General features: G+C 37.1%; 1 protein-coding gene across 2 annotated transcripts; it reads left to right on the forward strand.

Moving 5' to 3' along the window:
• Positions 1-1,757: 1,757 nt before the first annotated feature.
• On the forward strand, positions 1,758-18,783 carry LOC116729464 (fibrous sheath CABYR-binding protein-like). Of its 2 annotated transcripts, none has more exons than XR_004341159.1 (12): positions 1,758-1,985; positions 5,265-5,708; positions 10,649-10,696; positions 12,669-12,707; positions 12,825-13,157; positions 13,278-13,310; positions 13,437-13,502; positions 15,418-15,507; positions 15,918-16,007; positions 16,745-16,861; positions 17,369-17,482; positions 17,572-18,783. XR_004341159.1 is itself a non-coding variant. In XM_032578044.1 (12 exons), the coding sequence occupies exons 1-11, from the start codon at positions 1,941-1,943 to the stop codon at positions 17,429-17,431; spliced, it is 1,368 nt and encodes a 455-aa protein (XP_032433935.1). In that variant the 5' UTR covers positions 1,758-1,940; the 3' UTR covers positions 17,432-17,468; positions 17,572-18,783. The 2 variants fall into 2 exon arrangements, 1 of the variants encoding a protein (XP_032433935.1); XM_032578044.1 differs by having other exon boundaries at positions 17,369-17,468.
• Positions 18,784-19,074: the final 291 nt, after the last annotated feature.

Below are 19,074 nucleotides of genomic sequence, written 5' to 3' on the forward strand. Positions count from 1 at the left end.
CACCTTATTTAATTGTTGTTAAAGTCTTTTGTTGTGCTTCTCTTCTGTTTTAGCTGTTTGATTTCATAGCATTTAACCCTTTGGCCATGTAACTTGACAAACCTGCTGAACTGATTTCTTTTCTCTTTTGCTTCATGTCGATGTGTGCTCACACGACTGAGGTACGGGACTAAACTAAGCCTTGTTGGAATATGCAGAAAGCTTTGTAAACTTTGAATACTTTAAAAAAAGGAAAAACTTCAGATTACTTGTCAAAGTTGACATGTGATCTGCTGAGGAAAATACAGCCAACAACGATGATTGATCACGTCCTAACAAAGAAAACAATCCACGTCAGCATTTTGAGGTGAACTGCAGACCGGTTACATTTGCATACTTTAAATGACACGAAAACATGTAACTGCATCACAAAACATAAGCCATAAGAAATGAATCTATGTGAATCTGTAAAGGCCAGATATACATTTCTGAATCAATAAGAAAGAGGAAATCCACAAAAGCTTGGTGCATGTTTCAAAACATTGACTGAATTTGCATAGATAACATTTTACATATATAAAGCAAAACTTAAAATATAAGCCAGAACAATAGGACCAACTTTATTATAATCTTTGTAGTTGTAATAGAGAAAATAGACAGGGCAAAAATGTCTTTATTCTTCAATTAGCCAGTGATCATAATGTTCATCCTGAACTGGAGCTTCAGGTTGGAATCACTGCACATAACTGATAAGCATTCAATGACATTGAAGGAGAAAATTAAGTTTCCAGCCCACAGGCAAAACTGCCACACGGTATAAATGTCAAATGACTATGTCCAACAACACCTGGGAAATAAAGAATCCACAAATTTATTGTTTATCTATGCTCTCGGTAAAGATGTGTAAAAAAAAAACAACTTTCAGATAAAATAGTCTTCTATTGCAGTTGCATAATGTCAGAGTGAAAATTCTAGCTATCAAACCTTGATAGATTTTTGGCTCTGCCAGTATAGATCTGTGTTGCTTTTCCATAATCAGACTTTTATCCTGCTGATGACCAATTTTCAGTGTACTGGTAGAAAACCGGGTCTTTATCCAGATGAGAAAAGCTTGGTGAAGCAACAGTCATCCGTTTAAAAAAAAAGGTGTAAATAAAATAAGCTTGTATTACATTAATTTTATTAGGGATTGTTCTAATAATTGAACACCCTGTATACCTTTGATTAAAAGTCAGATTTTGAATTTTTCTTAGAGAAAGATTATAACTGCAATACAAAATATGTTTATTTTAGGGCTTTTAAGTAAAAGCCAATAAATGTGGCCAACACAAAAGCGCATTCATTTCATGTAATAAGCATACATTCCCTGCTGCCCAAGAAGTTTCAGACAATAGGGTCCTCACAGCTTCTGGAGTCCAGCGGGCGAGTTTTCTCTCTTTGTGTTCCCAGCATCAAACAATGCCTTCTATTCTTTTGCTTTATGATTTCAATCCATTCAAAACTCTGTTTGTAGTTGCACATTCCAATTTCTCTGGAGGACTGTGTTTAGTTAATGTCGTCTCATGATTTTGACTGAGCGTGGCTGACAAAACATCAATGCAGCAGAAAACCTAAAACGTGAGCCAAAATGCGTCCCAAGCCAGTAGACCTCTCTGTCGTTCTCTCTGTGCTTTGATGGAGCTCTTACATAACGTAACTTACCGTCCAAAATCTAGATAGGTCGTCCAGCGCTCATCCAGCCATGTGACACAGCAGCGGAGCGCATGCGCGCGTCTTTTTGCTGTCGCTCTCTGCCTCTACACGCCCCCCTCCCATCTTCCATCCCAGTCCGCCTATAGGTTCCGCGCAAAGGTAAAAGGGGGGAAATAGGAGGCTTTATAGACATCCACATTGCTCTCTCTGCCTTGCTGCCCGTTTCACTCCTTTCAGTCTTTTTGAGTTTTTCCAGCAGCGCGCCCAAAATGCCAAGCAAGAGGAAGAAGAACAAGCGTCGCATGAGGAGGGTGGTGAGTGGTGACAGGCGCACTTTTTATTGTTAGCAAAACAGATCTACTCTGCAAGAGTAGCGACACTGTGCGTTTCTTTTTGTTTTCTCGTGAAATTTTCATTACAAGCAAATGAAAACACAAACAATGCTGACTGTTTGACGGCTTATTTTGAGGTTCAGGTTTAGCATAAAACTGCAGAAAGAAGGTAGAGGTGGAAAAAACAAAAATGTATATGCTTAAATTTCACTGAACCAAAAGATAACCACACTTAACCTAAGTAGATTTTATTCTTCAAAACCTAATATAGCCATATTCAACCATTTTGTTTAAGATGGGTAGATTACTTCTTGACATTTTCAAAGTCAGGAGAGAGATTAACATAATTCAATTATTATATATTTTGTTTTATTTTACAACTAGACCGCACTTTCTAAAACACGTGAGAAAAAATAAATTGCAGAAAAATCAGCAGCAACCCAACACAGAACTCATATTGTTGTCTTAATATAAGTAACTCACTAATTTATACGGTTCCATCTCCTTTTCCATTTCTCTTGTGTCTGGGGTAGAACTATTTTTGAACACGGAACGCTCAAAGGAAATGAGTGGGTGTGGCAGAGTGGAGATCTGTGTGAGCGAGAAAGTAACACAGAAGCTCCATTTTCGTCAAGGGCAAAGGTTTACTTTGAAACCATGAAAATCTTTTTATATGCAAACATTTAGCGTTTTCTTTTACATTCACTATTGTTCATTGTTATGAAAAATATTTGCCAATTTTGTAACCAACAAAATAACTTTTTATAATCTTAAGAAATGAGAGAAGAGACTGTTATTACCCAAAGGAAAAGTTTTTGTATGCATCATTTTTTGTAAAAGCAGCAGTGCACTGGAATCCACTCTGCTGCTAATAGCAAATTAAACAATTTTGCATCATTAATTAAAGAAACTATTAAAACCAGTTTTGTTTGTACCAACTTTTGGTATCATAACATTTTTCACTCCTTTATGCAGTTTGTCCTGTCTGTAATGTAACTATAAAGACATTTCTTTAACTAATTACAATGTTTCACACTTGATTTAGAAGCCTTTTAAATGTCAGAATTAGATTTTTGGATTTTGTACTAGAGATGCACTAATTTGTTTTTTTGGGGGGGACAATAAGATTTTACCCTTTTTTTCTTGGGATCTATTACCCTTAGGTAAGAAACAAATGTGTTGCAGTTTCCTTCATAGAGGTAATTTGGATTCTATTGGAAAATGAAGAAATTATAAGATTATTCTTATGTATGCTTCAAAGTAGCCATAACTGACTGTTAATAAACCCCAAAAATGTACATGCTGTTTGTTGATGTTTGGTTTACAGTTATTTACTTTGGTTCATTTAATGATTTGGAAAACAATCTCTTTTTTTTCTCTCTTTTTTCATTAATTGACCTTGCCAATCACCAGTTAGAACCTGTGAAACCTGTCTATGGACAACAGACAGGTTAACTAGAGTTAACCGTTAGCTAACTCTAGGTCATGTTTTTAATTGTTATCAATGTCTATTCTCTCTGTTAAGTAAAAGAATAAACCACAGATGTTTAACCAGGCTTTCCAGCAGGTGAGACAGCCCAGATAAGCTCTGTTGTTGCCCAAATCTGCCATCTTTAGCTGGAGTCTGCTCCTCTCAGCACCACAGGGCTGGTTTTGATGATGTGTTGACTGTAGGAATGGCCTGCAAAGGTTTTGCCAGGTTGGAATGTGCATAATCTCATTGGTTTTCAGAGTCCACTATTGACAGTTAGATAAAATGGTCTCCTTAAGTCACTTCAGTTTTGTGTTATCACTAATCACCTTAGAGAAATCAGAACCCTGACTGATGTGTGTCTATTTCTGTTCTCTAAATTTGGTTCTTTATAAATTGTCTTTCTCCTGTTCCCAGTCCAGTGTGGGCTGCTAAATATCAAGCTTTGTATGGACATCAGCAACAGAGGCCTTGTTTTGACGGTGTTTGGACGGACAGGACATATACACCCCCACATACACCCAGGCACTTTTGGCTTGCACCACAGGTCTAGCAATGCAAAGCTGGCTGTTGGCCTAACAAAAGCATTTTTGGGGAGTGATTCTAACCTGATTATGAAGTGATTAGACCCACTGTCTGGCCCGCAGGGCACCCATCAGTGCTGCTGACTCGTACGGTTTCTTTTCCCGCTTCACCAGACCTGTCAGGACTGTTCTGATTCAACTAATTAGCTCCCATTATCTAACTAGCCTTGTTGGGTCCAGTCCCAGTTGCCCCCTCCCTCCAGTGGTCTGCCCTCCTAAAATCTCCACTAAAGCTCGAGGGGGTTTTGTCCAAAGCTGAAAAATATGTTGAACCTGGCAAGTATGGCATGTCTGGTATTCCTGTAGGCGCTAGGATGAGCTACAGTTTGCCAGTCACATCAAGCTTTTTAACAGCATTTAAAAGTAAAAACCAGTTAAAATCCCATGAGGTATTGTATCATGCCTTATGTTTATCTGTCATTAGAAACACCTTGCAAAAACAGTAATACCACCAGGAAATGTTTTCCATATCATTACATTACAACTGTAAACTTTACTGGGTTTAATTGGGATTATGTGTGACCGATTCATAGTTGTGCTGTTGACAGGTTGCAGGTCCTCAGTATTTACTGTGAACCTCTTGAATGCTATTTTAATAAATGCTTATTATTGCTTGCCGGTCATTTTAGGTGGACAGACATGTCTTGGTATATTTGCAGTTACACTCTTTCTATTTTCACACAAATTATTGATAAAGGCTTCAAATAATTGTTTGGAAATTGTTTTATGACCTACTCTGTTTTAAACTTGTACACATTTTCATTCCTGACCTATCTGTTCCTTGGCATTCATGGCTCTTTTTGATCAGTAATGTTCTCTGATTTATTCTGAGACTAAATTACACACAGGCAGACTACATTTACTAAATATCTGGAGACAATTAGTTGCAGGGGATTTTATTTAGAGTTGTCAGAATTTTGAAAACTATGATTTTGTTTCTTTATCACAGTTTTCATGTTCTTCGTATTAGTTCATCACCTAAAATCCCAATGAATTGATTGGATTTTGTGGTTGTAACATGACAAAATGTGAAATAGTTTAATAGTTAGTCAAGTATATAGCTACATCATTATCAAATGCATAAAAATGAATATATCTGTTCTGATAAAGATCAAAACTCATCTTAAGCATGCTTGTTCGGTATTGAGTCATTAGTGGTTAACATTGATGTGTGATTTTATTTTTTTCTGTTTTTCCTTGTTGCAGCAAGCCCAGAGGAGAGCACTTGAGGATCAGCATGCAGCCAATCTACCAATCAAATCCAACTCAGGGATTGCCATTAGTGCGCCCCCTACAGCAACTCCCAAAAAAGCAGCTAAGATTTCACCACCCACTCGAGAAAAGCCCCCACAGGTCATTCCCATTTCTGCCCCTGCAGTGGAACCTCCAAAATTTGAACCGCAGCCTGTTGTGAAAGAAGAAGCAGCAGAGGCCTTCGTGGTTGAGGTAGCTGCAGCAGATGATGGTGTGCTGTTGGAGCAGGCTACTGTGGAGCTGGAATCCAGAGTGGGGGATGAAGTTGAAGGTCCAGCACGTGTCGCCAAAGAAGCAGCAGTTGAAAGTATTCCTCCAGCAGAACCCTCTACGGTTGAAGCTGATCTGGCGAAAGAGGCTGAGGTTTCTGTTTCTGAAACAGAGTCTGTCCCTGAGGTAATTAAATCATTTCTTTTTTCATTTACAAGTTCTGAAGGAATGGTCTGATTTGCACATAACTTGGTACAAATGTACAGCAGTTCCATTTATTAAAGTGATTCGATTTTGCAAGAAACTTTTACATCTAGTAAAAGTTTCTAGATGTAAAAACTTTTAGAGAATGTACACTCTCTAAGGGTGTACACTCTCTACACCCTTAGAGAGTGTAAAACACTCTCTAAGGGTGTTCTACAGGCAGTTACTGGAGCATCTTACAGAGCATGGAGATGCATTAGAAACCATTAGCAGCACCTGACAGTTTGATAAGAAATAGTTTTTGAGTGTTGTGTGCCTGGTGGTTGGCATCAAGACGTAATAGTAGCCAAATTTAGGAACCAGTCGGGACAGATGTGCATTCACATACTTTTGCCATCCTTCCTCTGTAATGACCTTTGTTTGTTATTTTTGACTGAATGTCAGCTAGTTTGTGTTAACACATAGACAGGTAGTTATTATGTTTCTGGTGCATTATAGTCAGGCCAGCTTTCTGTCAATTTACTTTCTTTTTGTTCTGTTTTGCTTTGGCACTTATTGCATTTTGCTTGCAAAGAAGCTTGACTTGTTTTTCTCTCAAAACTGTCTTGATTAACAGGTCTCAAGACTTTCTGAAAGTCTTTGAAAGTCTTTTCTCTGTACTTTAGCTGCTCTTTTATCATTATTTTTGTTTCTTGTTAAGATACTGAACTCCAACCAAACCAATAAGATTAACAGCCTATAGCAATGGAGTCTCACTTCCTGCATCTCAAATCCCATATCAGATCTTTGTTAGAAGATATGCCTGTCACCTTGAAATGTGAGGGCAGAAAAGAAAATGGGTAGTAAACAACAAAATACCAAAGAGAAACTGATGGACTTTGAAGTTACATTAGATTTAGCATGTATCTGTATCTTGTGGGTCTTTTGTGACATTTATTGCACACAAGCTTTATCACATGCATGCTCTAAGGATTGTTTTTATAAATTTTGGAGTTTATAGAATAATAGAGGGCAAATGTGCAGCAGCAGGGTCAGTGGAGGAGGGAGGCAGATGATGGAGGCTGTGAAGCAGGGAGAACAACATGTTCCATTTAGGAAACAGGCGGAAAATAAAGGAGAGGTTTGCAGCTTGCAGCAGTGAACGGTGTTTTCACCACTTAATAGGCAGAATCAGTGACTTTAAAATGAAAATTGTTCATGAGTGAATGAGAGGCAGATGCATATTTTGCTTTTTGACATATAGACAAGAAGGGTGTGACGGAGTTTTATTTTTACCCAGTTGCAGGAAGCATATTCTGGATTTATCTGCTAAATCACACCTGCAGGTTTTCTATAAAAATATAAATTACTGATACTAGATACAGTAAACTTTTGTGTTTCCTCTGTCATCTCCGTCAAAACGGCTTTTGCAGAGTTTAAACATTTTAAACACATCCTTCTTCTTTATTACTGCCAATCTTTTTTCTGTTATTTAATTTTAAATCATAATATTCTTTGTGTTCAAAGCTGATATTCACCTCACCATGGCTGTAACTTTGTTTGAGCTATTATTTCTTTTCTGCTTTGCTGTATTGAAGCAGCATGCACATCTTCTAACCTCTGATGTCAACAGAACTGCTGCTTGCAGATTAGATTTTATTTGCTGAACCATTTTCTGTAAACCCAAGAGATTAGTTAAATCCCTTTCCTTTCCCCATTCCGATGTTAATTTTAGGCTTCAGGAAGTAGTAGTCGTAGGATGTAGTTACTGTTGTGATTGGTTGATTTGCTATTTGTGTCAACAAGATGGCGTTCCTGATGACGTGGCCAGTAATGGTATGTTTGACATAATTTATTTTTGGAATGGAAAAACTTTGCAAGCTTGTTGAAATTGCCACCTGTAATAGTGTAAGGATAGGTAAACCTATAGCAGAACTATAGTAGAACCCTTACTTCTTTTAATACAACAAAACAACCAGTCTTCTAATTGATCAGTTTGATCAATCTGATCAGTTTAAGATTATTTAAAAATCTCAAACTCATTATTAACATGCAGGAGGCAGATGCTTCAAAAACAGATGCAACTTTGTGTCTTGACAAACAGAACAAAAATGAATCACAAATTCAAATAATTTCTACAGACAAATTCTTTTTAACAGATGTACTAATAAGTCACAAATCATCTTTCCAATTGCAGAAGTTTTCACAGTTTCTGAGATTTTCAAACTGCATTTACAAAAACTTTATTAATTCCAGAGGGTAATTTCAATTTGACCTATATTTTGGACAGTGCATTTTTGGACAAAAATATCCCCATAAGGCACTTTGCCAAAGTTTACTCAGAGAACAAGATTAATGCAGAATCAGTACAGACATAAATTGGTGAGACAAAACTGATTCTATCTAGAAGCCGCTGAGTTTCAGGTGAGCATACGCCTCTTCTTGATTAGACACAGCTGCTGAGTTGGGTGTTTCTGTTCGCTGCTGCCTGAAGCAGCTAAAGATGGAGCTTGTGCTTGAGCTGAACATTTTGTACCTCTTTTTCCTACCATGCTTCTGTTCGCCACTCCTCCCTAGTTTGGTCTCTCACTGCTATTCTCTATTTGCCTGCATCCTTCACTCCCATATTCGGCAACGTCATCTACATCCGTCTTAAAGTTAAAATAATCCTTCCCTCTCTTTTCAAACTGTGTCTAAAGCTACTCCTGACAGTTTCAGTTTGAGACAAATTTCACAGAGGCTACGTGTGATCAGAACATAGTGTTCCTCTAGTTATAGTAGCTGGAGGGATTCAGCTATAGCTTTGCATGGAGTGCATGTTTAGCAATCTCTAAAACTGACTTAAAGATCACCTTATCATTTTCTTCCTTCCCTTTTGCTCTCTGTTTATCATATTACCTATATCTTGGATTAACATTTTAGCTGGAGTTCTCTTTATCTTAACTGTAAGTTCATTTTGCTTTCTAGGCCCTTTTTTCTGGAGAAGGCCTTTACGTGCAGATTTAAATGATTTGATGAAAGCTGGTCTTTATACATGACAACTTGGAGGATATTTCATACAGTAAACTTGTCCTACATTTAGAAAAAGAACTGGCACAAGGTAATGCTAAATTATTTATCATCAGAGTATGAAGGTTTTCAATATTCATGAGCATCTCTCTGTGATTGCCAGTATGGCTCAACACACTTGGCTGCACAGTGGATGCCGCCCCAGTGATCATTTAGGCGACGGCTATTAGGAAATTGAAAGGCCTGGCTGGCTTCTCTTCTCATCTGGCAATTTTTTGTTAGTACTCTCTAAAAAAAATACCAGGTACCTCAGTACCCCCGTTTGGAATAGAATTTATCAACTATCCTGATATTAAAAATGTCTCATATTCTTGTAAAAATGCAGAGAATTTAAGAACATTTTGTTTATTTCTGTTCTTTGGAGGTCAGATGGGTTTCTGCAAGTAAAAAAAGTTAAATCTAAGGATTTCTAATTCCCTCTTAAGATCATTATTGATACAATTTTAGAACTTGGTTAGTCAATAATATAGTTTATAAAGCAATATTAACTTGCTTAATATTTTTGAGGTATTTAAATGTAGGTTTATCTTCTTGTTTTGTTTTTTATTAGCTCTGACTCGTGACTCTACTTCTTTTCCACTCTTGGGCTCCTTACCATTAGCGCTTTCAAGCACTCTTTACAATAACTTTTATTAACAAACTTCGAATATCCCTATTTTTAAGCCACCTCGTATTACTGTTCATGACAACTGAGCTGGAAGTAATTAACTACCACAAATATTTTATTTTCGATCCCCCAAAGAAACTACTAGACTAGATTCAGAAGGAATTTTTTTTTCTGAGATTTGGATCGGAGGCCTTTTCTGATTTTAAATATTTCCGACAGGGCTGTTTCTTAACCTGGCTTAAGGTCTTTGCAGTCCTGTCATAGAGCACAATTCCTCAGCTGAAGTTGGTTTATTGTAGTTTCTTGGGAGTCGGTGACATTTGTGTTTTAACAAAGAGCAAAAATAAAATAAAACCTAAAATAAAAGTAGTAGTCTTCAAATAAAAGAAGTGGTGTGATGGAGGAAGCAATTAATGAACAAATGTTAAAATTTGAGACCTAATTAAAAGTAATTTACAGATTTAGCTTGGCAAACCCTGGGGTGCACTTAACACATCCCTAAGGTGAAGAGAGCAGCAACACTTGAAGTGCAGAAAAATAACTTTATTAATAGACCAATCCTCTCAGTAAGTTGTGCCAGAAATGTTTTGGATTTCTGCATTTCACACTTTTAAAAATCTTAAAAATTGTACATTACAGTATATCTAGGTCATCATATGATCATGCAGAATGATGAATGAGGATAACATATGCTGTAAGATTATTGAAATGGAAGAACTGAGTTGATGGCAAAGACAGTTTTAAAGATCTGACTTGAAAAATACCAAGGAGTGAAGAGAGGGAGTAACTGCTTCCAACAATCCAGTTGGTTGCGAGATTTTCATGTAGGTCGTAGGACGTTCCTCCCCTTTTTCCAAACTGTTGCGCTGATCACACACAAAGCACCTAAAGAAAAAGTTCACTGGCTGTTTGCATTACTGCAGAACTGTGAGCCCAAGTTTACAAGCTACTTCTGGCACGCATTTCCTGGTATGGCCACAGAAAACCTGATCAGGCTCTCACTGGGATATTTATTTTCTGTTAAATGCCTCCAGGCTGACAAAATGCTGTTTAGAAGCTCGTTTTGCTTTGGGTACATTTTTAAAAGTCCAGTGTGTGTCCCTCCTAAAGCTTGACCTTTCAATTTTTAGGCAAGAGGTAATCTGCAGAGAATGAGGCAGTTTTGATGAACAGCTTGACATGCTTGTTAAGAAGCACTCTTTATCTTTAGGTGTTTTTTTGTTTTGTTGATGTAAGAATAACATTTTTAACCTCTTCTTCTTCACAGGTTACAACCCCAGATGAGGCTCCAGTCGTGGTTGCTGTAGAAGCTGAAGTAAATCTAATTTAAACTTTCATTTTTACCTAAAACACTTTGCTTTGCCCCTGACTGTAACTTGAATCAACCATATGTCTTCTTGTTTTAAGCCAGAGGCAGATTAGGCAGGTGAGCACCTGAGTGAAGCAGGTTTTGACACCTTTAAACTGACGCCAACCTGAGGCCTTTTATAAGTCAGCTCCTCCTAAAGAGCCACAAATTCTTAATGGTTTAAAATACTGTGTTCTACATTTTACATTTTATTGTTTGGCCTGATGCATTTCTTTTTGTTTTAAGTAAACACTGTAAAGCAAATCTTAAAATCAGACAACCCTTGTAACAGCTAAAGTCATGCAAAAGACTCTTTGCTGCTTTCACAGGACTTTAGAGTGAAGGTTTCAACCGGGTGCTGCCTAAAGAAACAATTTTTACATTTATCTTCAGTACGTGTAAGGATCTTTTCAAGAGTAGGAGTTTTGGCACTTCACTGCTGTGGAGCAAACAGGTGTGTTTTAACTCAATACCAAGGCGGAAAGAAGTCAGCAGTAATCGTAGGGAAACAATTGTTTCTGCCAATCAACTTGATAGACAGGCTTTTTTTTTCGCCCTCCAAGCAAATTCACCTTTAATTTCTCAAAGGAATTCCAAAATCAAATCCAATACTCTAACTGGGTTAGTGTTGCATGTGCAGCATGCTACATTTTGAGTTTCAGGGCAATATATTCAGAAAAAGACTGAGAAAGCATATCTTGTTTGGAATTATTATTATGGGAAAAACTTTTCTCTAAAAAGAATATGGCAACAAAGTAAGTTGCAAGTATATAAGCAACAAGACCTCTGGGAGAGCACATGCCAACTGTAGAGCATAATGCTGGAATAGATATCTGCTTGGTTACGATCCACAGAACATGGACACCTTGCAGTCACTAAGATGATTATGAAGTCCTCTGCTTTGCAAAGTGTGTACTAGAGTCAAGTGTGAGGTTATATGAGTAGAAGCTAAAGTTGTAGTGATATTGTAGTTTATGCACAAAAGGAGATGGAAGGTAAAGTTCTTTTAATATTAATATACATTTACAAAGAGTCCCACAGTGATCAAACACTGCAGGATCAAATTAGAGGACAAGGAGTGTGAGCAGGAGACCAAACAAAAGAATCCATTAAGAAGTGAAAGAGAGAGGGAAGATTAAATACTGAAGAGTTTGATTACTAACAAGTGACAGATGACTGATTAGTAAGAGGGTGCAGCTGAGGGTGGAGACAAGAGAGGGATGTTGAGGGAGAGAGGAGGAGTAATAATATCCTGGAAAGAGCTAAACATACGTCTGGCAATTAAAGAATAAACTAAATGCAAAAGGATGAAAAATCACATTGAGATCTAAACATAAGTAAATAAACAGCTAAGGAAAGACTAATCTAATATACAGCAAGCATGACAGAAACAGAAATAGAATAACAAAGGTAAAGCATAAATAAAATTGAACAACACATCCCACAAGACAAAAATCCCACACTGCCATTCTTCAACTATTTTTGGTTTGGCTGCTGATCAGTTTATGACGAGGTTCTTGTTATATTTGTGTCCTCCTCTTGTTTGAGGCACTTAGTGTGAGTGCCTCAAACAAGTGTTGTTCAAGTCTACAACAAAATGGTTGAAAAACAAGACAATATGTTGCTGTAGTATGATCTTAACTCAGTAATCTGGGACTTTTCTTCTACAAGGTTACCAATAAATCAGCATGAACAACTAGATAAGTGTTAGAAGTGCTACTAAAAAGTCTCTATTACTATAAAATAGCTGTGAAGGTGGTGTAAATTCATAAAGTTTTTAATGCGGGTCTGTTTAGTTGGATCTTCCTGAGCACATACTCCATTGTTTTAAATTGTGTGTTTGTTCATCTGTAAATCTATTGATGGATTTATTCATATATGTAGCCATCTTGTTATAAAAGTGTATTTTAACTAAAAGTGTATTTTGTATTTTATCTAGACAGAAGACAATGAAGACACACAGACAGAGATGGGTCAGGTACGTTTTTTATGACCCCAGAAGTTCTGGTAGTGCAATATACGAAAAGTCAGTATTCCTTGGGACCCTTTTTGTTCTCTAGATTAATGTTGCATGTTTTGTGTTGTAACTTTGCAGACCCAGAATGTCTGCGAGGCAGACTCTGAGAAAGATGTGACCCTGGCAGAAGAAGACACTGAGACCAAGGAGGAACTAGAAGTGTCCATCACTGAAGAAGTAACCATATTGGAGTCGGTTAAGGAACAAGCTGAAGAACCAGTGGTAGAAGATCTTACCAGTGACCAAAGTCCTGCTGACGTAGAACATGCTGCAGAAAAAACAGAATCTGATACTGGATCAGAGGTGGAAGTTGTCATAGAAACACTGGAGCCTGCAGAGCCACCTGAGGATGGGGAGGAAAAACTGGAAGACTCAGCTGCACTCAGTGTCCAGTCTGTTGCAGCCATAGAGGTTAATAATTTTATGTAAATCTTATATAATTAATTCATTGTGTAGTGTTTCTTTATGTCAGTGTAACTACTTCCTCAAAGTCAACAATAGACTTCTCTGTGTTTTGTCTGACTACATCAGGATGCTCTTGGCCCACCTGTGGAAATCCCAGCAGTAAGAAACTTATTATTTACTCCACTTTAAGAAACAACAACAACATTATGTAGCTATTAATAATTACACTTTACTAAATGCAGTTGCTTTGTTAAATTGTAACATGTCAGCCTTTTATCTCATCAGGTATTAAACACAATCACTGAAGCTCCTCTGGATGAAGCTGACCCTCCTGTTGTTGAACATACAGAGGTATAACCAAGAGTTTATTAACAACACATGTCAAGAAATGTTAATTTGATAGCAATTATATTGGTTTTTATGTCTGAGCTGCTAATTTTATGGCATCACTGAGCTTGGTTACTGACCTCCAGACTTTTAAAGACTACAATCAGTCAATATCTGAACTAACATCTCCATCACCTTGGCGACTGGATCCCCTTAAAGCAGGGGTGTCGAACTCAATTTCACCAAGGGCCACTTCAGCATATTGGACACCCTCAACGGGCCACATTGACGGTATAAATCAGGAATGCCCAAGTGCAGTCCTGCACTGCTAAAACATACCCCAGACAAAAAGTTGACTTCCCTCATTAGCAGTAACTCAGTTCTGTAGAGGCCTATGAATGAGCCAATGATCCAGGTGTGTTAGAGAAGGAACGCATCTAAAGTTGCAGAGTGATAGGTCTGGAAAACTAGACTTGGGCAACCCTAGCATAAATGTATGAAAATACAATGTTAAAAATAAATTAAACAACACCTCATATTGTTAAATAACTGATTTTATGTATTCAAGTTTTAAATATTACATTTGAGTTTGCATGGATGTAAAATTACTGCTCAGTTTAAAAATATGCTCAGTATTTTTAAACTGCTCAGCTAAACTTCGCTCTTTAGCTTGTTAGCTTGTCGATGTTTCAGTTTTATTCGCTGGGAAAATTAATCTTTGTTTTACAGATAAGCAGACAAAGAATAAAAACAAGTTTTGATATTAACTCTCAACTTCATTCACAAAACTTGTTTGTTATTTATTACACAACGAACATGTATTTCACATAAGAACCAAACAATGAGGTGATGTTGAACACAAAGCTGATCCCTCTTCACCCTGTCACCAACTCACACATCCTCATTGTGTTGTGTTGTGTAAATAAACACAAAACACAAGCAAAATCAATAAACTATATGCATATTCCAGTATACTGAGTTTTGGTTTTACACTCATTCTATTTAAATTTAGTTTGTTCGTGCTTACCAATGTTTTCTGGCCGGATGTCTGGCACCGTTTTCCCCTGGTCAGTTCGTCCATGTCTGGTTTTAGTTCTATTCCGTGGCAATCCGCAAAACGGCGTGTAGGTTTTCGTCAGTAATGCGCGATCTGGTCTTGGTCTTGTTTAAATTCATTATTGAAAACACAGATAGGTGCTTCCAAACATGGACAAAACACACGAGCTGCGTGGAGCAGAAGCTGTGGCATCAAATCAGGGGGCAGGAGACGGTAAAAGTCCTCGATTGAAACATCACGGAACTTCGCTCTTTAGCTTGTTAGCTTGTCGATGCTTCAGTTTTATTCGCTGGGGAAATTAATTATCAGCTTGAGGTGACTCTGCTGCACTCTAGTGGCGAGAAGCCGTAATGTTGGCTGGTAAGAATCGGAAGGCATTATGGGAGATGTAGTTTGTAGTCAATTCTTGCTCAAAACCTATTTTAAGTCATTCAATGGGGCTGTAAAACGGTGGTGGGGGGAGAGGGCCACATAAAATGACGCAGCGGGCCACATGTGGCCCGCGGGCCGTGAGTTTGACACATGTGCCTTAAAGGTTGTGTGCTTGGACAATTGAGGTTTACAATATTAGCACAAAACTGTATTCATACCATCACATCCAAAGCAACAAAACCTGAAGAATCAGACTGCTACATACAGACTGCCTCAAACTGTTAAAATAATGAAATGCACTATTACCACACTTATAACATGTTTTTTGTTTATTTGTGCTTGTTTTTGAAATGATTTTTCAACTAAAAAGTGTTACATCATGGAAACACCATTTCATTTTGTTCTATTCTATTTGGTAATCAATGAAATTACAATCAACTGGTTTTTGATTGCTGTATAGTATTGAAGATAGGAAACAATCCTTTCTCATGTTTTCCTTCTGTCACTCAGGGAACTGCCGACCTGCTGCTCCAACAATTAGCTGTTACTGAATCTGTGACAACAGCGAAGGATGTTTCAACATCTGCTGTTGTGCAGGAGGTGGGATTTGTACAAAATCCTCTTTACTTTATGCTTGTTGGTCATGAATAACTGGAAAGATTTTGCAATAGTAGTTCCTCGGTGGTATGTTTATAACAATATGTTCGGAAAACTGCAGTAGAACATTTACAGCCTTGTTTATTTTACTATTATTTACAATTTCAGCTATTCGTGGTCTGATATCTGGGGAGCTTCTTATTGTTTTTCATAGTTAGATAAAAATTGTAACAAACAAAAGCAAAGCAAAAAGAGTCTAAAAATCATCTAAAAGTAAAAAAAAGACAAATACAATGGGCTTCTTGCTCAGTAGATCCCTGCTTTTATGTCAAGGTTAACTTATCAGCTGGACATTTTGTGACCTGTTCTTTCTCTTTTAAAAAAAATGCATTTTCTTCTTTTTTGACATTCAGGAAGCTGAGGGAACAGGGGACACTTTTATCACCCAAACAGAAGCTACTCCTGCAGATCCTGAAACAGAATCTGCTGCTCCTGCAGGGGAGGTGGACACTGCAACATTTATATATATATGAAAATATGCTAATGTTACATTTACTCCTACTTCAGCAATACTCTTAATCATTTGTTTCATAATGCCAGAAGAAAACAAATATTTGTTTTTTTCCCCACACTTAAATGTTTCATATCATCTACCAATTTTATTTTGTTAGATGAGCAACAAATAAGAATTTTTAAAAAAGAGAATTTTATTTATTAAGAAACAGCAAATCTAATTAATGTGGCCCTGCATAAAAATCTAATTACCCCTCTTGTTAAATTTTTTATTATCTATGACTACTTACATTTATGAGCCACACACTGGCTTGATTAATGTCAAATTAGTAGAATTGAGAAATTACAAAATCAGAACCAGACTTTAAACATGAAGAAGGGTAAAAAAAAAAAAAAAAAGGCAACACATTATGCCCCAATCAAAAAAACAAGCAAGTCTCATTACACAAGCTACAAAACAAGTTAACGTGAAATTGCATCAGCACAATGAGACAGGAGAAGCAGCAGAAAGTGCACCCCAAAAAACAAGACAATTTTGCAGTGGACTTAAATCTCATGAGACACTGTGGCTTAAAACTATAAAATGTGAATTAACTGAAACAATTTTGCAAAGAAGGGTGGTCAATAGTTCCTCTACCAGCAGTAACCAGTAGTAAATTTGAAGAATAAGTGTAAATGGTCAAGTTCTCACTTTGTCCATGGACTTCATGTTTCCTTTCTTTTCCAGATTGTTGCTGCCAACCAAAAGTGTCTGGATGTGTTGTCAGAAGAAGCGAAATCCGGAGGCTGTGATGTTCCATGTCAGGGACAGCTTCCTGTTGAGGCTGTGCAGCTTAGTGGAGTAGTAAGTAAATTTGTGCATAATTCTGGTACATCCTTGCTAACAGTTTCCAGATTCTTGAAAGTGCCACCTTCATCAGTTGTCATGAAGAGTTATTCAGTAAATGATGACACTTTTAATGCAAAGTTGCTCTAAAAGCTGCTTTGAAAGTCCATTAAAAGTGCCAACTTTGCATTATTTTCTAAATAATTACACTTCAATGCAAAGTTGGCTCTTTTAATTTACTTTCAAGGCAAGTTTTAGAGCAACTTTGCATTAAAAGTGTCATTATTTACCAAATGACACTTCATGACAACATTCATAGACATTCATAAAGACCCCTTCATGTTTATGACAGTGTCATGTCAGCCTTATGCACACCCTGTCAAATAAAGTGTTACCGGTAATTCTAACTGATCTAATACAAAATCTGATTTAACTTCAGACAGTGAGGAAAAGGGTTTATGTCTTTTTCTGTATTTGTGTTTTACAGCATGCTCACCAAAATTAATTTATTCTCTATGGGTGCAGGAGCTTTCAGTGGAAATAACACATAATGGAAACATTGTTCCTGAGGTCTCCATTGAGGGTTAAAGCCAAGGCACACAGCTCAGAGAACCTTTTTCTATGTGTAAGACTCTAAAAGTATGAAATAAATCTTTTAAAACACCTTTCTGTCTTTATTTGTAGTTATTCACTAATGATGATGCTCCTGTAACTTTTGTCTCTTTCAGATTCCCGTTGGAGGACTCAAAGCTTTCCAGGGAGTCAACCAGACCTTTTCATTTTTTAAGGCTTAAGGCAGAACAGGCAGGAAATCGAAGTGGGCATCCACACTTTGAAGTGCCTTTTCCTGTCCTGTACTCTGCTGAAACATCAAACCAGATGTGAACATGCAGAAACGGCTTCTCTCACGACAGCAGCTGAGACCTATGAAAAAAAGCATCTTTGGTTCTTTTAAATACTTTGCTATGCAACAAAATCACGTATAAATGAGTTTGACTATAGTAGTTCAGGAGAAGGTGCTGAAGGCATGACAATCAGCAGCAGAAATATTTTTGCATCTTCTGTCTCCCAGAATATCTTTCTCCACAGTGCATAGACTTTATGCATATCAGTAGACTTGTAGCATTGATAATTGGGTCTGTAGTTTGTTTATTGGACAGAGATGTGTTGTTTTTTGCTGTTTTTTGAATGTCACTTGTTTAGCTTACCACTCTCTTTTCAAAACAAACCTTCCAATAAAATTAAAACTGGGGTAACTTTATTAAAAACATATTTTTTACATATTTGTCTCATTCTATACTGTCACAACAGTATAGAATGAGAGAGACAATGTGTGAAAAAACACAGTATTGTTTTAAGATTTGTTCTTAACTTAAAACATTACTATAGTCATGTTTCATGACTGTACATGGTGCTTTACCAAGGATTTGGTGAAGCATCACCTCCCACCTCAATTTTTGCAGTTGTTTGCAGCAGGTTTTGTGTAAACAACTGCCAAATGTGAACCAAGTCAATGATTTAAAGCAGAACTTCACCTTGGTGTAGGCCACTATTGAACTAGCTGTTAGTTTTACCTGGGAGACTAATTAAACAACTAATTTGGGTTTACACTAAACAAAGATGGCAAAAGAATCGTCTTCTTTGGGCAATTCATTTCCTGCTCATATCCTTTAACAGAACCATACTTCAAAAATTCACAAATTTATTTCCTTTTCTGTCTACCATTGTTCACTGTCTTGACGAAGTGCCACTGTTAATGTTACAAAGCTACATTGTAAAGAGCAAGCTTTGATATTGAACAGAACATTGAATATCAAAATGAATTTCATAATTCATTTTGTATACACAGAGTAATGCATACACAATTGTGTTAAAATTGGTACATTATGAGTTATTGTTGGGCTGTCTTGACCTGTGAAATAAAAGTTATAACTCAGTGATTTGATGTTGGCTTGCTAGCTTAACCTCAACCAACCTTTTAAGAAGCATGTCTCTGCCTACAAACATGGTATGAAACTTGGTGTGTTCTACTCTCATTTGAAACTTTAATGTGCTGATTTGTATGTTTTCTGTCCAACAAGAGGTCACCCAGACAAGTGTTACCGACAGACAAGATACTGATATTTGGTGACAACTGTCCCTAAACCTTCTCCCCACCAAAAAAAACTCTTTACTTATCTTAAGATAAGTAAAGAGTGCAACAGGAGATACAGTTGCACATGTATCTCCTG

This window comes from Xiphophorus hellerii, chromosome 12, assembly GCF_003331165.1.
Source record: "Xiphophorus hellerii strain 12219 chromosome 12, Xiphophorus_hellerii-4.1, whole genome shotgun sequence".
Taxonomy (NCBI): domain Eukaryota; kingdom Metazoa; phylum Chordata; class Actinopteri; order Cyprinodontiformes; family Poeciliidae; genus Xiphophorus; species Xiphophorus hellerii.

What these genes read in the sequence shown, in the direction of transcription:
- LOC116729464 (XM_032578044.1), top strand. Translation starts at nt 1,941, where the DNA reads ATGCCAAGCAAGAGGAAGAAGAACAAGCGTCGCATGAGGAGGGTG. An exon ending in TGGTTGCTGTAGAAGCTGAA is followed by an intron (nt 10,697 to 12,668) that starts GTAAATCTAATT and finishes TATTTTATCTAG; the next exon opens with ACAGAAGACAATGAAGACAC. An exon ending in CTGCTGCTCCTGCAGGGGAG is followed by an intron (nt 16,008 to 16,744) that starts GTGGACACTGCA and finishes TTTCTTTTCCAG; the next exon opens with ATTGTTGCTGCCAACCAAAA.